Source organism: Balaenoptera physalus (genome assembly GCF_965194825.1).
Source record: "Balaenoptera physalus genome assembly, chromosome: 21".
Classification (NCBI taxonomy): domain Eukaryota; kingdom Metazoa; phylum Chordata; class Mammalia; order Artiodactyla; family Balaenopteridae; genus Balaenoptera; species Balaenoptera physalus.
In genome coordinates this window covers 31,089,924-31,107,406 of record NC_138902.1, presented here as the reverse complement: position 1 = coordinate 31,107,406, position 17,483 = coordinate 31,089,924, and the positions used below count along the sequence as shown (strand labels likewise).

Genomic DNA, 17,483 nt, shown 5'->3' with positions numbered 1-17,483 from the left:
CCATGGCTGTCGTGTGTGGGGACAGGGTTGGTAACAAGGTAGGTGAGGGGCCTGTGGATGGAGCCCCTCTATGGGAGGTGGCCCGGGCCGGGGGCCGTCATTGCGGAGGAGTTGGCACTAATGTTGAGGTTCAGGAGAGGAGAGTGTGTTTGGGAAACAGTCAGCAGGTCTTTGGACGGGGAGGGCTTCGGGAGTGGGGGCTGACGGAAATGAGGCCAAGAGTAGGAGGAGGGGCAAGGCCGAGCCGGGCTGAGGAGTTTAGGTTTTATCTCAGGGAATGGCAAGCCGTGTCATGTCCTGAAGCAAGATGAACCTCACAGTGATGTGGGTGGGCAAAGGAGTGACTAGAGAGAGACTGCAGACATTTGCGAGCTCATACCTGGCCCTCGGGCTTCCCTCGGGGGCTTCTTACTTGCCTGAGGCCTGCGGCCCCTCGTTCGGCTCTCCAACAAGTTGCACGAGACCATCTCCGAAATGTGGCGTCTCCTTAGTTCAATGCCAAACGCCACCGCCTCTTCACCAGAATTGGTTTAATGAGCTTGGACAGAAGGAAGTAACCATGGAAAGGCGCGTCTGCTGTACCGCGTCCTGAGCTGGAGCAGAGCCCGCGAACCACAGAGGGTCCCCATGCCTGCCTGCCTCCCTCCTGGGCACCTCCCCGCCTCTTTCCTGCACGCCACACGTGTCACGTCTGGCCGTACTTGGCCCCTCCCCTCCATCACCTCCCGTTTATCCCTGAACCTCTTGGGATTCACCCTGTGGCCCAGTCAGTCGGGGAAACTGCTCTCTGAAGGCAGGCCAGTGGCCGACCAGCAGCCTCCTCCCGGGCTGCGGCTTCTCCAGCGCCTGCAGCATGTGATGTTGCTGGACTTGCAGTGCAGCCGTGAGGTTGGCGGCACCCCTCCGGCCTCTGTGACTTCTCAGCCCCCTCCTCTGCTCATCACGCCCCCGAAGCCCTGTCGTTAGGCCGCTGCTTGCTCCCGCAGCTTCAGCTGCCCCCCTGCACACATCCGAACGAACTTCCTCAGCTGTCCTTCCACTGCCTAATGTCTGCACCCCTGCTGCAGCTCTTCGCCCTGCTTGGAGAAACAGCCACGTGTATACTGGCCACCGCCCCGCAGAGCTAAGGGCCTCTCAAAGTCGGGATCCACGCCACACTCGTTGGCACTAGCCTGCTGCCTGGCATGAATGAGTTTTCAACTGAAATTTGCTGATGTGCAGATCAAGAAGTGAGACTAGCTGAAGTACAGAATAAAAGCTTGAATCACAGCTTTAAAAATAACTAAATTACTTTAAATTATACATGTCTTTAAAAAAACAGTGAATTTAAAGTATTTCAAGTTAAAAAGCCTTACTTTTAAAACTCAAAATGGTTAGAAGCTGTTTTGTTATCTACGAATTCACGCCTCATTAATACAGTGACAGAGGCTTTTCAAAATTATTTTAGACCTTGAATAAGGCTTTAGGATCAAGCTATGCCCTGAGTTTAGATACACTTTGGCCTCTTTGTGAAAATGCATAGGTTTCTGCATGTAGGGAAGTTGAAGGATTGTGTGAGGTTGAACCATAAGTGCATCGTTCGGAATTGATACTGGGAGAAGGAGAACGTATCACCTTCCTTGGATGAGTGACCTGCTTCCTGTGGCTTTACTGTTCCCCCAGGAGGAGGCAGAGGAGGACAGTGACCTGTCAGATTATGGTGATGACATGGATGGAAGGAAAGACTCCTTGGCTGAACCATGTTTCATGCTGATTGGAGAGATTTTTGAACTTCGAGGAAGTAAGCTTCTTTGTTACTATTCAGTGGTGTTTGCTGGTTAAGTGGTTACACACACACACACACACACACACACACACACACACACACACACACTGAATATCCCTTTGTTCCTGAATCAGACATGTATTTATATTCATTCAGCAAATACTTTTACAGGCCAATCAGATACCAAGGTAGGATCTGAGGACACAACCTTAGGACAGATATCCCCGTACTCATGGAACTTAGGGTCCTGCTTTACCCTGCACCATGTTCCTCTGTATGCAGAAAGCTGGAATGCTTTGAATTTCTTTTTCTGTGACTTAGCACAGCCTCATTGCTTCATCACCAAAAGGTATACAAACGCTAATTTTGCGTAGCAGAGGAAGAGCCCTGTTGTTCAAGGTGAGTACGCGGCCAGGGGCGCAGGGATGCCCAAGCCTGCTTTCAGCCTCCTCTCCTCCCGAGAGGAGCGGTCATGCGTGCAGGCGTGCGGGAGTTTTGTCCCCAGGGGACGTTTGGCATGTCTGGAAACACTTCTGGTGGTCACAGCTCGTGGGAGGGTGCCACTGGCATCTCGTGTGTGGGGGCCAGGGCTGCTACGCGTCCTCCAGCGCACAGGGCGGCCCCCAGCAAAGAGCTGTCCTGCCCCAAACGACAGCAGTGCCAAGTTGAGAAATCCTACCCTAATCGTTCCTGAGGGAGAGGTACTTAGAAGAAACAAGAGCAAAAAGAGGGTCAAAATACTCTTTTGTTAAGACCTGCACAAGTGCCTCTCTCCCGAAGCGGTACCGGGGTGAAAGGTCAAACAGTACTTCTTGGCTTTATTTAGTCTTGAGTCCTGAATAGGACTCTCTGCCCACCCTCACCTTCCACAGTCCCCAACCTGTAAATCACGCCGCCAGCATACTCGGTCACACCTGGAGCCTCGAGTCCTAGCCAGAGGCGTGCCAGGTGCCCAAAGGCACCGCTGAGCGCCTAGCAGAGGAAGTGCACGAGCGGAGCGAGGTCCCGCAAGGCACAGCAGTGCTCCAGCCGGTAGCACGTTGCTCGGAGGACGTGCTGGCTCTGCCCACTTGGGTGAGCATCTTTTCCCCTGGGGCAGAGAACATGGGCTGGGAGTTGGTCCTATACAGGAAGCCAGCTGTGCATCGCTTCTTATTTATATATCCCTTAACATGTCGCTTAAAGAATTCTTCGCAGATGAGGAAACTTCAAGTGCTGTTATCGACTTGAGCGCGTCTTTTATGTCTTTTAATCCTCGGTATCTTTACAACGATTGATCCATAGTAGGTGATCAGTGACAATGCTTGGATGGATGGATGGATGGATGGATGGATGGATGGATGAATGAATGAATGAATAGGCAAGAAAATTTTCAGTGCTGGGATTAATTGTTTTGGTCATTGAACTTTTTCTTCCTCTAAGCCAAATCTTAAAATAATCAGCAAACACTTTGGGAGCTTATGTTTTAGATATAGCTCCATAGGGGAAACAAAAATATCTCAGAGGTAGATTCTTCCTTCAGTGAATTTACAACATAATGGTTTCAAAAATGTAATTCACATTAAGCAATAGACACAAATTCTAAACTCCAGGCAGAGATTTATATATAAGCATGTTCATTTGAGCATAATTACAGTAAGGAAAAATTGGAACTAAGCTAAATTCAGAAATGGGTGATAGTTAAATTGAGAAATATCCACATGATGGAATATCGTCCAAGTATTAAGGATCCTTTCAGATGAAAAAGCTATAGCTGGTCCGTATTTGCAACACTTTAAGATGTATGCTGATGTTTAACTTGGTTCAGTATAGGCAGAAAAAAACAGTTCTCCGCCCCCACCCCAAGTCTGGCTCCTCCTCAGTGAAATCTGCCTATTAAATCATGACTCCTCCCCGTCTCCCACAGAGTCAGTAAGAATGAGGAAGCACCGGCTTAGCCTTTGGTCAGCGTGTTCTCTGCGACACAAAGAGATTGAGAAGGCTGGTGGATGCGTCAGAGGCAGTCAGGGCAGGAGTAGGGCTCAAAGTCCTCTCTCTGTGGTGTGCATTTCCTCCCTCATGTGCCTGCTCAGAATATTTGGGTTTGCTAGTGACTTTCCAGAGGGGAATAAATTGAACATCATTGATAATGAGATGTGACATATTTGCCATCAGCAAAATCCTAGTGTTGCTACAGCTGCCTCCATGGCTTTAAACGAATGAGTCCTTGGAAAGAATAATGGGGCTATTCTGTGTTGGAGTGGGGACTAGGGAAGGTAGGAAAATGTAGTGGAGTCAGGGGCATCAGTGATGGGAGAGAATCTGTAGCAGAGCTGTTTTTGGTTCCTGCTCTAGTTCAGTTTATGAAAATGGACCAGAAGTACAGCTGTTTTAAACATTTCTAACCAGTCACTCGGCTGTCAGGCATTCTTCCTGGAGTTGCTCATGTCCTCAGACCCTCTGGGCATGAGCTACTTCTCTGCTGCCTTAGAAAGGGGGAGCGAAGTTGCCATCCCTGACAGACGCTCCTCCCAGCCTGAACGCCAGCCTCAGATGGGCACGTCTGCAGTGCACTCTGAATTCCATCAAACACTTAGGGCACTTCTGAGGGATGGTCCTGACTCCAGGACTTGACTCTCACTTGAAGGATTAACACCACTGCACCTGGACACTTAGATCCATTTTTAAAGTTAGAAATGACTTGAGAATGTATTAAAGTCTAGTACCAAGTCTGTGTTAATTGTTGATTTCTGTTTGTGTGCCTTCCCTTGTACAGAGGTGTTTGTGAATTTACTCCTTTTTTTTTTTTTTTTGGTGCAGGAGCCCTGAATTCTTGGCTCCATCATAGCCAAGTCATGTGTCACTAGCTAAACATTGCAGTGGATGGAAGTGAATATATAAACGGAATATTTGGTTTCGATTCCAATTTGCAGACCAAAAATATCCTCACAGCATTTCTTTGCCTTCTTTTGGTTTATATTCATATTCTACACTTATAACAATGTGTCGCCTAATCTAATGCTAATAGTAAAAGTTCAGATATGTAGGACCCTTCACAAAACTCTTTCACACAAAGTATTGACATGACTGTCCAGCAAAACGAAAGTACATGCTAACACTGTCCTTTTCCAGGTGAGGTCACTGAGGCTCGGAGAAGGTGATGGTGGCCGCCTGCTCCAGGCGGTGGCGCAGGAGCGATGAGTCCATGGCTCACTCGGAATCCTGGGGCTTCCCAGTTCCCCTTTCTTCCCCCACGGGCATAAAATATATAAAAATGCATGATCTACAAACTACTATTCAAAAGGGAGCAGTTAGACCCATCAATTTGTTAATATTTCAAAATATTTGTCAACATCTGACTACAGATGCTTCTCGTTCAGAGCCGTGTATTAGAACATTGGGTTCAACAAGCCAGGCACAAATCTAAAAGGAATTGCACTGTCTGCTAGTGGAAAACAGAGGTCAGTAGCCCGGGGACACATGAAGTGCAGTTTTAGTTCCACTTGCTAGCTCAGCTGTTGTTAGGCATTGAAAAGCTGTAAGAAGTCTTAAGTTTCCTCTCATCAGTTGCTAAGAAGAAAATGAAAGCTTATTCATTAGAGTATTCCTGGGCAGAAGTTTGCTAGGCTAGACCCAAATTCTGTGGCTATCAAAGCCGCTGACTTAGTGTCCAGATTTGGACTGAGTGACGTGGTTAAGATTTATGCTTTGTGCTGCTATGAAGATGTCACGATTGTGATAGCCCGTGGTAATGCTTTTCCTCTGATTTATATTTTAGTGTTTAAATGGGTGAGAAGAACATTAATTGCTCTCGTTCAGGTCACTTTCGGAAGAACCATCAACAAGTGAGTTGCACGAAACTAATGTTTGAATTCATGCCCTAGCCTTTGCCTCAGTAGTCCAATTACATCCCCAACTCAAGGTTTTTTCGTTTCTTTTACTTTTTATTTCTGATATGATTCTAAGATTGGATAGGGAAGCAGATTTCTACAAGACTCTCTCCCCCAGAATGCGTGGTGCACCAGATAACAGAAGCTTGGGCTGGCTCTGGCAGGCTGGTTGACGAGGGTCAGAAGATTGTTCTGGAAAGTTCTCTGTTGACCATGATGACTGGTTTTAATATCTTGGGTGCAGCGTTTTTATGTCACATGATGGGGATCAGTTTAAGGCTTAGACTCTGAGCCAAAATGAAAGTAGGATGAGCATCGCACGGCAGGTATTTATTTGAAGGGAAGTGCAAACCATATATTTTTTTAGAGTTGGGGTGATATTAAAATAGTAATTCCTCTTGTTAGTTGATAGCTAAGTATCCATGAGGGGTGTGTGTACCCTATAACACTATTATAAGCCATATGTGTATTCTGAATTGTATCACGTTACCCATATCCCTAAGGGTTATACTCTATGCCCAGTACCCAATGCTTACGAGGCTGTAGCATTGTGACTTACCCACACAAAAACTGGGAGTCAACTGCTAAAACTAAGGGGAAAAAAATCAGTTATTTTTGTATAGCAAAATATGTTTTAAGATGAAATTGTCAGATTTTTTCCAAGTGAAAGATTAATTTAGTTGTCAGATGTATGTATAAGGTTAACATTATAGTTTTATCACATAAATCATATAAAGTTTTTTGGGAAACATAATAAAGATCATATTATATTTTTATTCAGTTGCAAATAGAATATATTTTCCTTGTGGTCATAAACCAAAATTTACTTCTGTTTATTTATAAGATTTTTTTAAAAAATGGTGTTAGTGGCTTGTTTAGTTGACTTTTAGTATCGTGGGCTTTTAAGCAGAAAAATGCCCTATTTAACTTACAGTTTCAGTCTGAGGCAAACCTCTTAACCTTAGTACCGACAGGCCTTGGATAAAGAAGTTTTCAAAATGGCCCTATTTTTCTCAGAAATCCAGACTTGCTAATTTATTTTCTTTTTCAGTTTCAGAAAATCATGCATACATTCCCTGCTCCTATTTATGATATTGGCTCTTAATTTTAAGATGAGCAGCTGTAGCTTGAGAGTGGTGAATACATCAGGCGGTTCTTGACATGGGGCTGGGGGAGGGGGACCATGTAGGGAATTTTCAGACTGTGGGTTTCAGTGGACTTTTTATCAGGTAGGGAAACTACGGAGCACCTGGCCCTGTGCTGTTTTGCCTCAGGCAGACGAGGACACATCATAAAATTAAGTAGCAGCACAATATGTGCCTCTCGCCTTGTACCAACTGTAATTTCACATCCCAGAATTGCCGCAAAAGCTTCCTCCAGTTTTGGCTAATACAAAGTCAGACCTAAATTGATAGAAGATGCTCAGGTGATGGCCTTTGGTAAAAGTCACTCACCTAATTTTAAGTTGCAAACTGAAATTTTCCTTCTTCATTTCTTCATGCAGTGCTGGTGAGTAACCCAAAGACTACAGGCAAAACAAGCTGTGTTTTTATGTAGATTTTACTTAGGCAGGCAGGTCAGCAGGTTCGCAAAGCCAAAGTCCCATTGAATTAATAAAATTATTTTATTTGATCTAGATACGAATTGCACAGTTCTAAGCAGTATTGGGAAGTTTCTTAGGAGACATGCCGTTACAAACAGGATTACCATGGTTCTAACTCACAGTGGAATTTAGACTTCATTGGTGACTAGTTACTGTGTGCAAAGTGCTGGGCTTGAAACGTCTATTTCAGATACTATTTCTGAAAACCTCACACTGTCCCTTTAAAAATCTGATTGGGAAGTCAGATTCTTAAAGGGCTTTTTGATTTATTATTCGTGAATTAAGTTTGAAACTTCAGGTCTTTCTTGCACTAATAGTCCAAGGTGATTCTGCTCCCATTTCTGCAGAGAGACTTCCCCTCCCACCTCAGCACCGCTGCTGGCTCTGTGAACGGTGCTGCTCTCTGCAGCAGTCCTGTGGTTGGCTGGAATTTGATGAAGTAGGGTTTACGGAAGACCTGGGTAACCAGATAAAAGCCACTTATTTATAACCGTGCAGGTCAAGATCTGCCCGATTTTCACTCCTGTGGGAAGGTGACGTGGCTGGATAGCAGTGTATCTTTTCTAAGTCCCCCCCTTTGTGGTGAAAGGGGGGTGTCTTTTCCCCCTTTGCCTCGTGAGCATGTGAGGTTTCCCGGGTCGGACAACTCTGCCCAGCGTCCTCAGCCGCGGCCGCCCCAAGGGACAACTAGTGAAGAGGCTGGGTTCTCCCCAGGACTACCAGAGCTCAGGGAGCTCTTCACAGTCTTTAAAACGGATTGATGTTTTCAGTTTATACCACTTCATGGAGAAATTAGTATGTTAAGAAGTACCGTGCAGAGTTAAGAGTAGTTGCAAGCTTCAAACAAATCAACCTCCTCTCAGTTCTTGCTTTTCCAGATTGAAAGACACCGTGCGGCAAACATTTAGAGAATTCAGTACCAGTGAACATGTGAGCTCCAGGAATGAATGGCTAGCAGTGTTACCAAAATAAAAATAACTTTCCGAGTCAGAGTTTAAAAATCCAATTCCTAGTTTATTCATCAAACGCTTATCTTAACCTACCCGTTGATAAATGCCTTGTGAGAATAGAGAATAAGATTTTTAAAAACCTCATCCAAGAAATATTCTGCTCTTGAAAGACAAATCCGGGACGCAGTGGACTGGGCTGTCAGCGAGCAGATGGTGGTCTGCTACATCGGCGCTCTCCGCGATGCTCTGTGGCCCGCTGGGAATTTGGCGCCGCCGAACACAATCCCAAGTGAAGAACAAAGCCAGGAAACAAAGCGGAGAGCACAGCAGAAGCTGCTTGAAAACATTCCAGGTGAGGCCTGGGTTCTGACCCTGAAAGTCAGATGAAAAGGGAGTGTTGATGGCCCTTCTCCTTTTTCACTTCGGAAACATTATTTACAGTGAAAAAAGTGATCATACTTTTTCCTTTTAAATCATGTCTTGTCCCTTGCTAAGAAATTATACTGAGAATCCCAATAAGAACAGTACTGGTTATAATTTAACTAGAAAAATGTTTTAGAACAGATAATAACATTTTATGCTTTAAAAACCCTGTTAAAGTACCCTATTTTGAGAGCTCAGTTTTTAATTGGGGATCCACGTATTAAAATTATAGTTTGTATAAATGCCTTATATTGAAAAATTCTAAGTTTTCTCCTTAGACATTGGAAAGAGCTGATCACTCATGTTCCTCGCGTCTCTGTGCCTTTATGTGCTGTGTTTGCATATGTCGTAGCCCCTCACTGAAGGTCCATGCAGGGTGCACTTTATCAATAGCAGCGTGGAATATAAACTTAATTTTTCAGATATGCTTCAGAGCCTTGTTGGACAGCAAAATGCCCGTCATGGTATAATAAAAATATTCAACGCACTGCAAGAAACGAGAGCCAATAAACATCTGTTATATGTGAGTAATTTAAAGCCTCCCAGAGGATTCACTGTTTCTTCAGTTCTACATTTCTGTTCATATACGGGGGTAGATTTTAACTCTTTATATGCTTAATCATTCTTATTGCTTGTAACTCTGAACCCATTTTCTCTGCTTTATTTTTGTTCAGTTTGGTTAAAAAAAAATACCCCCTGTGGGTGTGGCATCCCCCTCCTCGCCTGCTGGTTGTTTCTCTCCACTTGTGCTGTAACATTTCTGCCTGAGTGCTTGGCTTTCTTATTTCAGCAAAGCCAAGTGTTTCCCAGTAGTCTGATAATACTGTTGATGGTTAACGGACCGTGAAATAAATCAATCTGATGCTAAATGGAGTTTATAGAATACTAATTCCTTTTGAGAGTAACTTGTTCACTGAGCATCGTCTCAGACTTAAAATGAGACTTTTGTCTTAGATGTAGATAGTTGAGTAAACCCTTAGAGAAAAAGACTTTTTTTTTTTTTTTCTTTCTTGGTTCAGGTGCTGATGGAACTGCTGCTAATTGAATTGTGTCCTGAGCTGAGAACTCATTTAGATGAACTTAAAGCTTGTCAGGTTTGAGACTACACAAATAAACCACCCGAGAAATGTCTGTAATAATAGACATGAAACATTTTCCTCTTTTCCACAGAGGGCTTGACTGAGAACCATACTGATCTTTTAGTTACCTCCCTCTAGTTTTACGTGAATTAAGCAGAACTGGGGGGGGGGGAAACTTGATGCTGTATATTAGGCAACAGAAAAAAACACTTGTTAATTATTTTTATTTTAATATAAATCCTTTAAAGGTCAACATACTGATTGAAATATAAGTGTTAATACGTGATAAGAACCTAGGAAATATTTTAAGTATTTATGAAGTTTTGTTTTAAATGAAGAATTATGAACGTTGTACAGTTAATTTCCTCACTGAGGATTCTGAACATTCCTATATTCGTGTGTATTGAATATTGTTGTGCAATGCTTTGTGTGAAGTTATTGTGAAAATTTTATTGTCTTTATTTTTACCAAAGATTTCCCATAGTTTGAAGCATCTGAAGCAATAAAACATAAAAATGAATCATAGCGCTCTGATGTTTAAGATGCTTATATCTCAAAAAAAGTTGAAACACTTAAGGCAGTTCAGATATTTATCAAGTGCCTTTTTTGTAGAAAACATTGCACATGTAAGTACTTCCGTAAGGAAGTATAAAGTTTGTTGCCTTTCTCGAGACACAGAATGAATGTGAAAAATATGATTTTTAGTGTGAATGAGAAGAGCCAGAATTGGTGCTTGAAGTGCTGTATTAGGGAGGTGGGATGGATGGGCAGGAATGAGATGGGGAAACAAAGAGGAGGGAAGTTCCTTCAGGCTGTTCAGGATTTGATCGTGTCGTCAAGTCTTGGGCACTAGTAGGGGCATTAGGCGAAATCCAGGGTACAGACGTTGCTTTGTTTTTAGTAGTGGGACCATGGACAAGTCACTTAATTTTCCTGGGTTTTACCATTTATTATGCAGAGATAATGAAACACTTTCCCCTTTCTAACCCCCAGGAATATTGAAAGCAAACCAATTAAGCAGGAATTCAGTTTGAAATCCATGAAAGAAACATACTATATATATATATATTAAAGTGGTATTAATTATATCATTGTTAGATCATACCTGCTGAGTTCCTGATATGCCAGGTTCTTGATATGAAACATAAGTGCTGAAAGACAAATGATTAAAAATTAGTAAAGCAAATTTTATCTTTGATATTCTTTTAGCTACAGCTCTTTGATCCTTATTTCAAACCAAGATATTTGATACTTTCAAAAAAACTCAAAGTTGCCTATTTATATGGATAAGAATTATCCTTCACAGGGATGTAGAAAAGACATTCAGTAGAAAAGACAGTCAGAGAAGAGAAGCGGTGTGAAGTCACCAAGCCCCAGGAACTCATAGCGGTTACTAAAAGTGACCATCTTCTGCATAATTAAACCATGGCTGTTATGACTCCTCAATCCTTAAGAAGTCGTCTTACTTTTTCATAAGTTATCAACTATAAGGACTCTTACAGAAGTTTTAATTTTTTTTTTTGAAAAAAATTAATGACCTTTAAGCTTCACCTCACTTAAAGGGTGACTCCAATCACAGGTCAAGGTGTGCACCATGGTCGGGAGTAGTGGTAGTTTGCAGGGGCTCACCTGTGCCAGATATGCCAGCTTTATGGCAACTAGAGTCAACTGAAATTTTAAATCCTGTGTTGGGTTCACTTAGGACATTTAAGCACAGCATATTACCAAATATGACATGTCAAATTCCTACCTTTAGGATTTCTCAAACCGTGTTTTAATGGCAGTTAAAGTGGCCTTCACTTTGGGGATGTAGAGCAAGCTATGAAAAGTGCTATTACAGTCCCCATACACTGCCTTACTACATTTCTATTTTAAGATTCTTAAAGGCTTAAGGAACTGGATTGAGTGTGAAGAAGAGAATACCGTTGGGAATTTGGATCTTCAAACCACTGAAGGAATGTTCTGTGGATGGTATTAAGAAAACAAGAGCAAAAGCAAGTGGGCTTGTATTGTAGAATGATTTACGTTAGGTTTTACGAAATCTTTTAATGGGCTAGAGACACGGAAATGTTGTTACTGGGGAAGAAGAGTGAGTCTTCAGCAGAGATTTTAAAAGCAAAGGACTGGTTTTCAGGGATGATTTAAGTTTCTACTCTAAGATTTAAAGAATTATAAGGCCTACGTTTGTCTTCAGATACAGGGAAGAAATTTCAACAAAGTGAAGTTCAAATAATGTAGACAAACCAGAACATAAAACAAGAGCAAGTAGTTTTGTGCCATATAATGCTTCTTTAGTGACAGGCACCTACATATTAATTGCATTTTCCCAGTGCTAAGACTAGATCTTGTAAATCACTTTGGAAAGGATGGTTGTGACTTTTAAAATTAAGCCATAACATTTACAAAGAAGGTGTTGTTCAGGTATCTTAAACATTATTTTCAATATCTGTTTCACAGATGTATATTTCTTTAGAATCTTTTGCATATGGATTCTATTTTTACTGTCGGATTTTGCCTCTGTAGATGTAACTGATAAGGAAAGCCTCTTGCTAATTTAATAGTTTAGTTGTTATAGTTATATTGGTAGGTGATTTGAAATTTTATCTTGTTTTGAAATACATTGAGGGTTTTTCAAATGTAGAAAAGGACTTGAAGCACAGAGAAACATCTTGTTTCAATTGATTACCAGGAACGTAGCAGTTTTACTCATTAAGATGTTTATGGAAAGGCAAGATTGTAAGCAATTTCTTAAACCCACTTATTTTGAAATTTAGATTTTTAATTTTCAATTTGGAATTTGCTATTTTAGAAGTCTTCGATGACTGAAATAAAATTAAAAGTTATTCAAAATTCACAACACTAAGGATTAAAGAAATTTAAAGAATTAAACTTAAGTTTGTTTTAATAAGTTTGTAGCATTTATACTTCTGAAGTTATTAAAGCTAAGATTACACTAAGTCTTTCAGGACACTATTTAAGAAAGGAAAAAAATACTAGCTTTATGGAATGGTTTTCAATATTTGACATGCTTTTGGTCAGTCACTAGCCTAACAGCTGGATCTTTGAGGACTCTTCCTGCAGTTCAATCCTGTAGCTACGTTTCAAGTTGCAACATTTTACAGATTCAAGAGGGGTTGGATAGGGAGGGTGGGAGGGAGATGCAAGAGGGAGGAGATATGGGGATATATGTATACGTATAGCTGATTCACTTTGTTATACAGCAGAAACTAACACACCATTGTAAAGCAATTATATTCCAATAAAGCTGTTAAAAAAAAAAAAATGAAGGTAACCTGTCATCAGTAAAATACCCAGGATAATGTAATGTGGGAGAGAGAAAACAAACATAGCTATTATAAAAATTATAAAAATACACACATTCTAAGGTGTTAGAATCGATGATCTTTGTTGAAATACATTGTAGTCTAAATTCTTTGACGAATAAGTAAAGTGTGAAGTTCATCTGCCAATGAAGGATTCAGACGACATGCCTTAAAAATCAAAGAAAAAGTTTAGACATATTTTGAATTGTTGGATCTTTTGTTTTTAAGAAATAGAGTACAATGACTTAAGGGAATTCTGTAGTTAGCGATACATTTCTATTCTGATTTCTTAATTAGGGAGATTCAAGTTAACCTATGCAAAGTATTAATAGATCATAACTAAAAATAACCATGCTATTATCCTTTGGGAGAGAAAATTCTCAGTGCCAAAAATAATGGATTTACACATTGATAGTATTCTAAGTTATGAATTATCAAAATAAGTAAAATAGAAAGCATTAACATTTGGCCTCAAACCTGTTATGTGAATAGCAGCATGTACAATTTTTTAAACATATGATTTTGTTATGCCTAAATTAGCAATAAGGTGCATAATTTCATAGTATGTCAGGAATTTGAAAGACACAAGTTACCTCATCCAGACCTTACTCCATGCAGAAATTGTCCCTTTTAGTACCCATGACAGTTGGTTACCAGATATTTGCTTGGTTGCTTCTAGTGGCAAGAAGTCAGCACCTTGGCTTCTGCACACGGCCCCCCAAGCTGAGGTGTGGGCACAGGCATTTCACACTAGGTTCAAGGCCTCTACATGTGGCACCCTACGAGCAAGTCAAACTAGACTAAGCACAAAGGGAAAAAGACTGGGACTTACACCATTGGTTCTCCTGGTTCTCAGGCCCTCAGACTCAGACGGGAACTAAACCACCAGCTTTTCTGAGTCTTGCAGCTTGCAGATGACAGATGGTCTCTGCAGTCTCCATAATCATGTACAAATTAGTATATACAGGGGAGGAGGATAAGATGGCGGACTAGAAGGACCTGAGCTCACCTCCTCTCACAAAAACACCAAAATCACAACTAACTGCTGAACAAGCATTGAAAAAAAAGGACTAGAACCTACCAAAAAAGATATTCTACTTCCCAAAACAAAGAAGCCACAACAAGACGGTAGGAGGGTTGCTTTCACAATCAAATCCCATATCCGCTGGGTAGGTGACCCACAAACTGGAAAATAATTATATTGTTAGGTTCTCCCATAGGAGTGAGAGTTCTGAGCCCCCATGTCAGGCTCCAGTGGTCTGGCATCAGGAGGAGGAACCCCCAGAGCATTTGGCCTTGAAGGGCAGCAGGACTTGATCGCAGGAGCTCCAGAGGACTGGGGGAAACAGAAACACCACTCTTGGAGGGTGCACACAAGGTGTCATGTGCACCAGGACCCAGGGGAAAAAGGAGTGACTTAATAGAAGCCTAGGCCAGACCTACCTGCTGGTCTTGGAGGGTCTCCTGGGGGAGGTGGAGAGCAGCTGTGGCTCACTGCGGGGACAAGGACACTGGTGGCAGAGGTACTGGGGAGTACTCATCAGCATGAGGTGTCCTGGAGGCTGCCATTGCGACACTAAGACCTGGCCCCACCCAACAGCCCAAGGCTCCAGTGCTGGGAAACCTTAGGCCAAACTACCAACAGGGCAGGAGCACAGCCCCACCCATCAGCAGACAGGTTGCTTAAAGTCTTCCTGAGCCCACAGCCGCCTCAATACACCCCTGCCCACCAAAGGGACAAGACCCAGCTCCACCCACCACTGAGCAAGCATCAGTCCCTCCCACCAGGAAGCCTGCACAAGCCTGTTAGATCAGCCTCACTCACCAGGGGGACAGACACTACAAGCAAGAGGAACTACAATCCTGTAGCCTGTGGGACGGCAAACACAGAAAGTTAGATAAAATGAGATGGCAGAGGAATATGTTCCAGAGGAAGGAACAAGATAAACCCCCAGAAGAACAACTAAGTAAACTGGAGATAGGCAATCTACCTGAAAAAGAATTCAGAGTAATGAAGTAAAGATGATCCAAGGTCTCAGAAAAAGAATGGAGGCACAGACCAAGAAGCTACAAGAAATGTTTAACAAGGAGCAAGAAGATGTAAGGAACAAACAGTTGGACAATACAATAACTGAAATGAAAAATACACTAGAAGGAATAGCAGAATAACAGGCAGGAGAACAGATAAGTGAGCTGGAAGACAGAGTGGTGGAAATCACTGCCACGGAACAGAATAAAGAAAAAAGAATGAAAAGAAAGCAGGACAGTCAAGAGACCTCTGGGACAACATTAAACACACCAACATTTGCATTATAGGGGCCACAGAAGGATGAGAGAGAGAGAAAGGGCCTGAAAAAATATTTGAAGAGATAGTAACTGAAAACTTCCCTAACATGGGAAAGGAAACGGTCACCCAAGTCCAGGAAGTGCAGAGAGTCCCATACAGGATAAACCCAAGGAGGAACATGTCGAGACACATTAATCAAATTGACAAAAGGTAAAGACAAAATATTAAAAGCAACAAGGGAAAAGCAACAAATAACATACAAGGGAATCCCTATACAGTTATCAGCTGATTTTTTAGCAGAAACTGCAGGCCAGAAGGGAGTGGCACAATATATTTAAAGTGATGAAAGGGAAAAACCTACAACCAAGAATACCCAGCAAGGCTCTTGTTGAGATTTGGAGAAATCAAAAGCTTTACAGACAAGCAAAAGCTAAGAGAATTTAGCACCACCAAACCAGCTTTACAACAAATGCTCCAGGAACTTCTCTAGGTGGAAAAGAAAAGCCTACAACTAGAAACAAGAAAATTACAAATGGGAAAGCTCACCAGTAAAGGCAAACATACAGTAAACATAGGAAATTATCCACACACAAATATATCGAAACCAGCAATCATGAGGAGAGTACAAATGCAGGATATTGGAAGTGCATTTGAAATTAACAGACCAGCAACTTAAAACAATCTTGTATATATATAGCCTGCTATATCAAAACCTCATGGTAACTGCAAACCAAAAATGTACAATAGATAAACAGGCAAAAAAGAAAAAGAAATCCAAACACAACACTAAAGTAGTCGTCAAATCACAAGAGAAGGGAACAAAAGAGGAAGGGAAGAAAAAAGACCTACAGAAACGAATCCAAAACAATTAACAAAATGGCAATAAGAACATACATATCGGTCATTACCTTAAATGTAAATGGATTAAATGCTCCAACCAAAAGACACAGACTGACTGAATGGATACAAAAACAAGACCCATATATATGCTCTCTACAAAAGACCCACTTCAGATCTAGGGACACATACAGACTGAAAGTGAGGGGATGGAAAAAGATATTCCATGCAAATGGAAAGCAAAAGAAAGCTGGAGTAGCAATTCTCATCTCAGACAAAATTGATTTTAAAATAAAGACTGTTACAAGAGACAAAGAACGACACTACATAATGATCAAGGGATCAATCCAAGAAGACATAAAAATTATATATGCACCCAACACAGGTGCACTTCAATATGTAAGGCAAATGCTAACAGCCATAAAAGGAGAAATTGACAGTAACAATAATAGTGGGAGACTTTAACACGCCACTTACCTCAATGGACAGATCATCCAGACAGAAAATCAGTAAGGAAACACAGGCCTTAAATGATGCATTAGACCAGATGAACTTAGTTGATATTTACAGAACAATCCATCTGAAAGCAGCAGAATACACATTCTTTTCAAGTGCACATGGAAAATTACCCAGGATAGATCACATGCTGAGCCATAGAGCGAGCCTCAGTAAATTTAAGAAAATTGAAATCAAGCATCTTTTCTGACCACAGTGCTATGAGATTAGAAATCAACTACAGGAATTAAACTGTAAAAAGCACAAACATGTGGAGGCTAAACAATATGCTACTAAACAACCAATGAATCACTGAAGAAATCAAAGAGGAAATCAAAAAATACCTAGAGACAAATGAAAAAACACAATGATTCAACCCTATGGGACTCAGCAAAAGCAGGTCTAAGAGAGAAGTTGATAGCAATACAGTCTTACCTCAGGAAACAAGAAAAATCCCCAGTAAACAACCTAACCTTACACCTAAAGCAACTAGAGAAAAAGAACAAACAAAACCCAAAGTTAGCAGAAGGAAAGAAATCATAAAGATCAGATCAAAACTAAATGAAGTAGAAATGAACAAGAGAAAAGATCAATGAAACTGAAAGCTGGTTCTTTGAAAAGATAAACAACACTGATAAGCCTTTAGTCAGACTCATCAAGAAAAAAAGGGAAAGGGCTCAAATCAATAAAATTAGAAATTAAAAAGGAGAAGTTACAACTGGCACCACAGAAATACATAGGATCATAAGAAACTACTTACTACAAGCAACTTTATGCCAATAAAATGGCAACCTAGAAGAAATGAACAAATTCTTGGGAAGGTACAATCTCTCAAAACTGAACCAGGAAGAA

The 17,483-nt window shown here is 41.5% G+C and overlaps 2 protein-coding genes across 10 annotated transcripts in view; one reads left to right on the top strand and one right to left on the bottom strand.

Moving 5' to 3' along the window:
* Positions 1-10,216, top strand: part of SNX25 (sorting nexin 25) — a 116,623-nt gene extending 106,407 nt beyond the window's left edge. For all 5 annotated transcript variants that reach the window (XM_082444801.1, XM_082444798.1, XM_082444797.1 and 2 more), the window contains 5 exons: positions 1,663-1,780; positions 5,523-5,589; positions 8,358-8,539; positions 9,033-9,133; positions 9,630-10,216. In XM_082444801.1, coding sequence (XP_082300927.1) covers positions 1,663-1,780; positions 5,523-5,589; positions 8,358-8,539; positions 9,033-9,133; positions 9,630-9,710 — 549 coding nt within the window. In that variant the 3' untranslated portion in view covers positions 9,711-10,216. The remainder of the gene's footprint in view (positions 1-1,662; positions 1,781-5,522; positions 5,590-8,357; positions 8,540-9,032; positions 9,134-9,629) is intronic.
* LRP2BP (LRP2 binding protein) overlaps positions 8,472-17,483 on the bottom strand; it is a 42,026-nt gene continuing 33,014 nt past the window's right edge. Inside the window, exons 9-11 of one of the 5 annotated variants that reach the window (XR_014258388.1) lie at positions 13,068-13,180; positions 10,795-10,840; positions 8,472-8,559 (exon numbers count right to left, since the gene is read on the bottom strand). Coding sequence is in view for 2 of the 5 variants with exons in the window: in XM_082444844.1 (XP_082300970.1) it covers positions 13,115-13,180 (66 nt within the window). In the remaining 3 variants the exon portion in view is untranslated. Of the gene's footprint in view, positions 8,560-10,343; positions 10,841-13,067; positions 14,507-17,483 lie in introns of those variants that run through there. The other 4 variants (XR_014258390.1, XR_014258389.1, XM_082444844.1 and 1 more) reach the window with 4 other exon arrangements.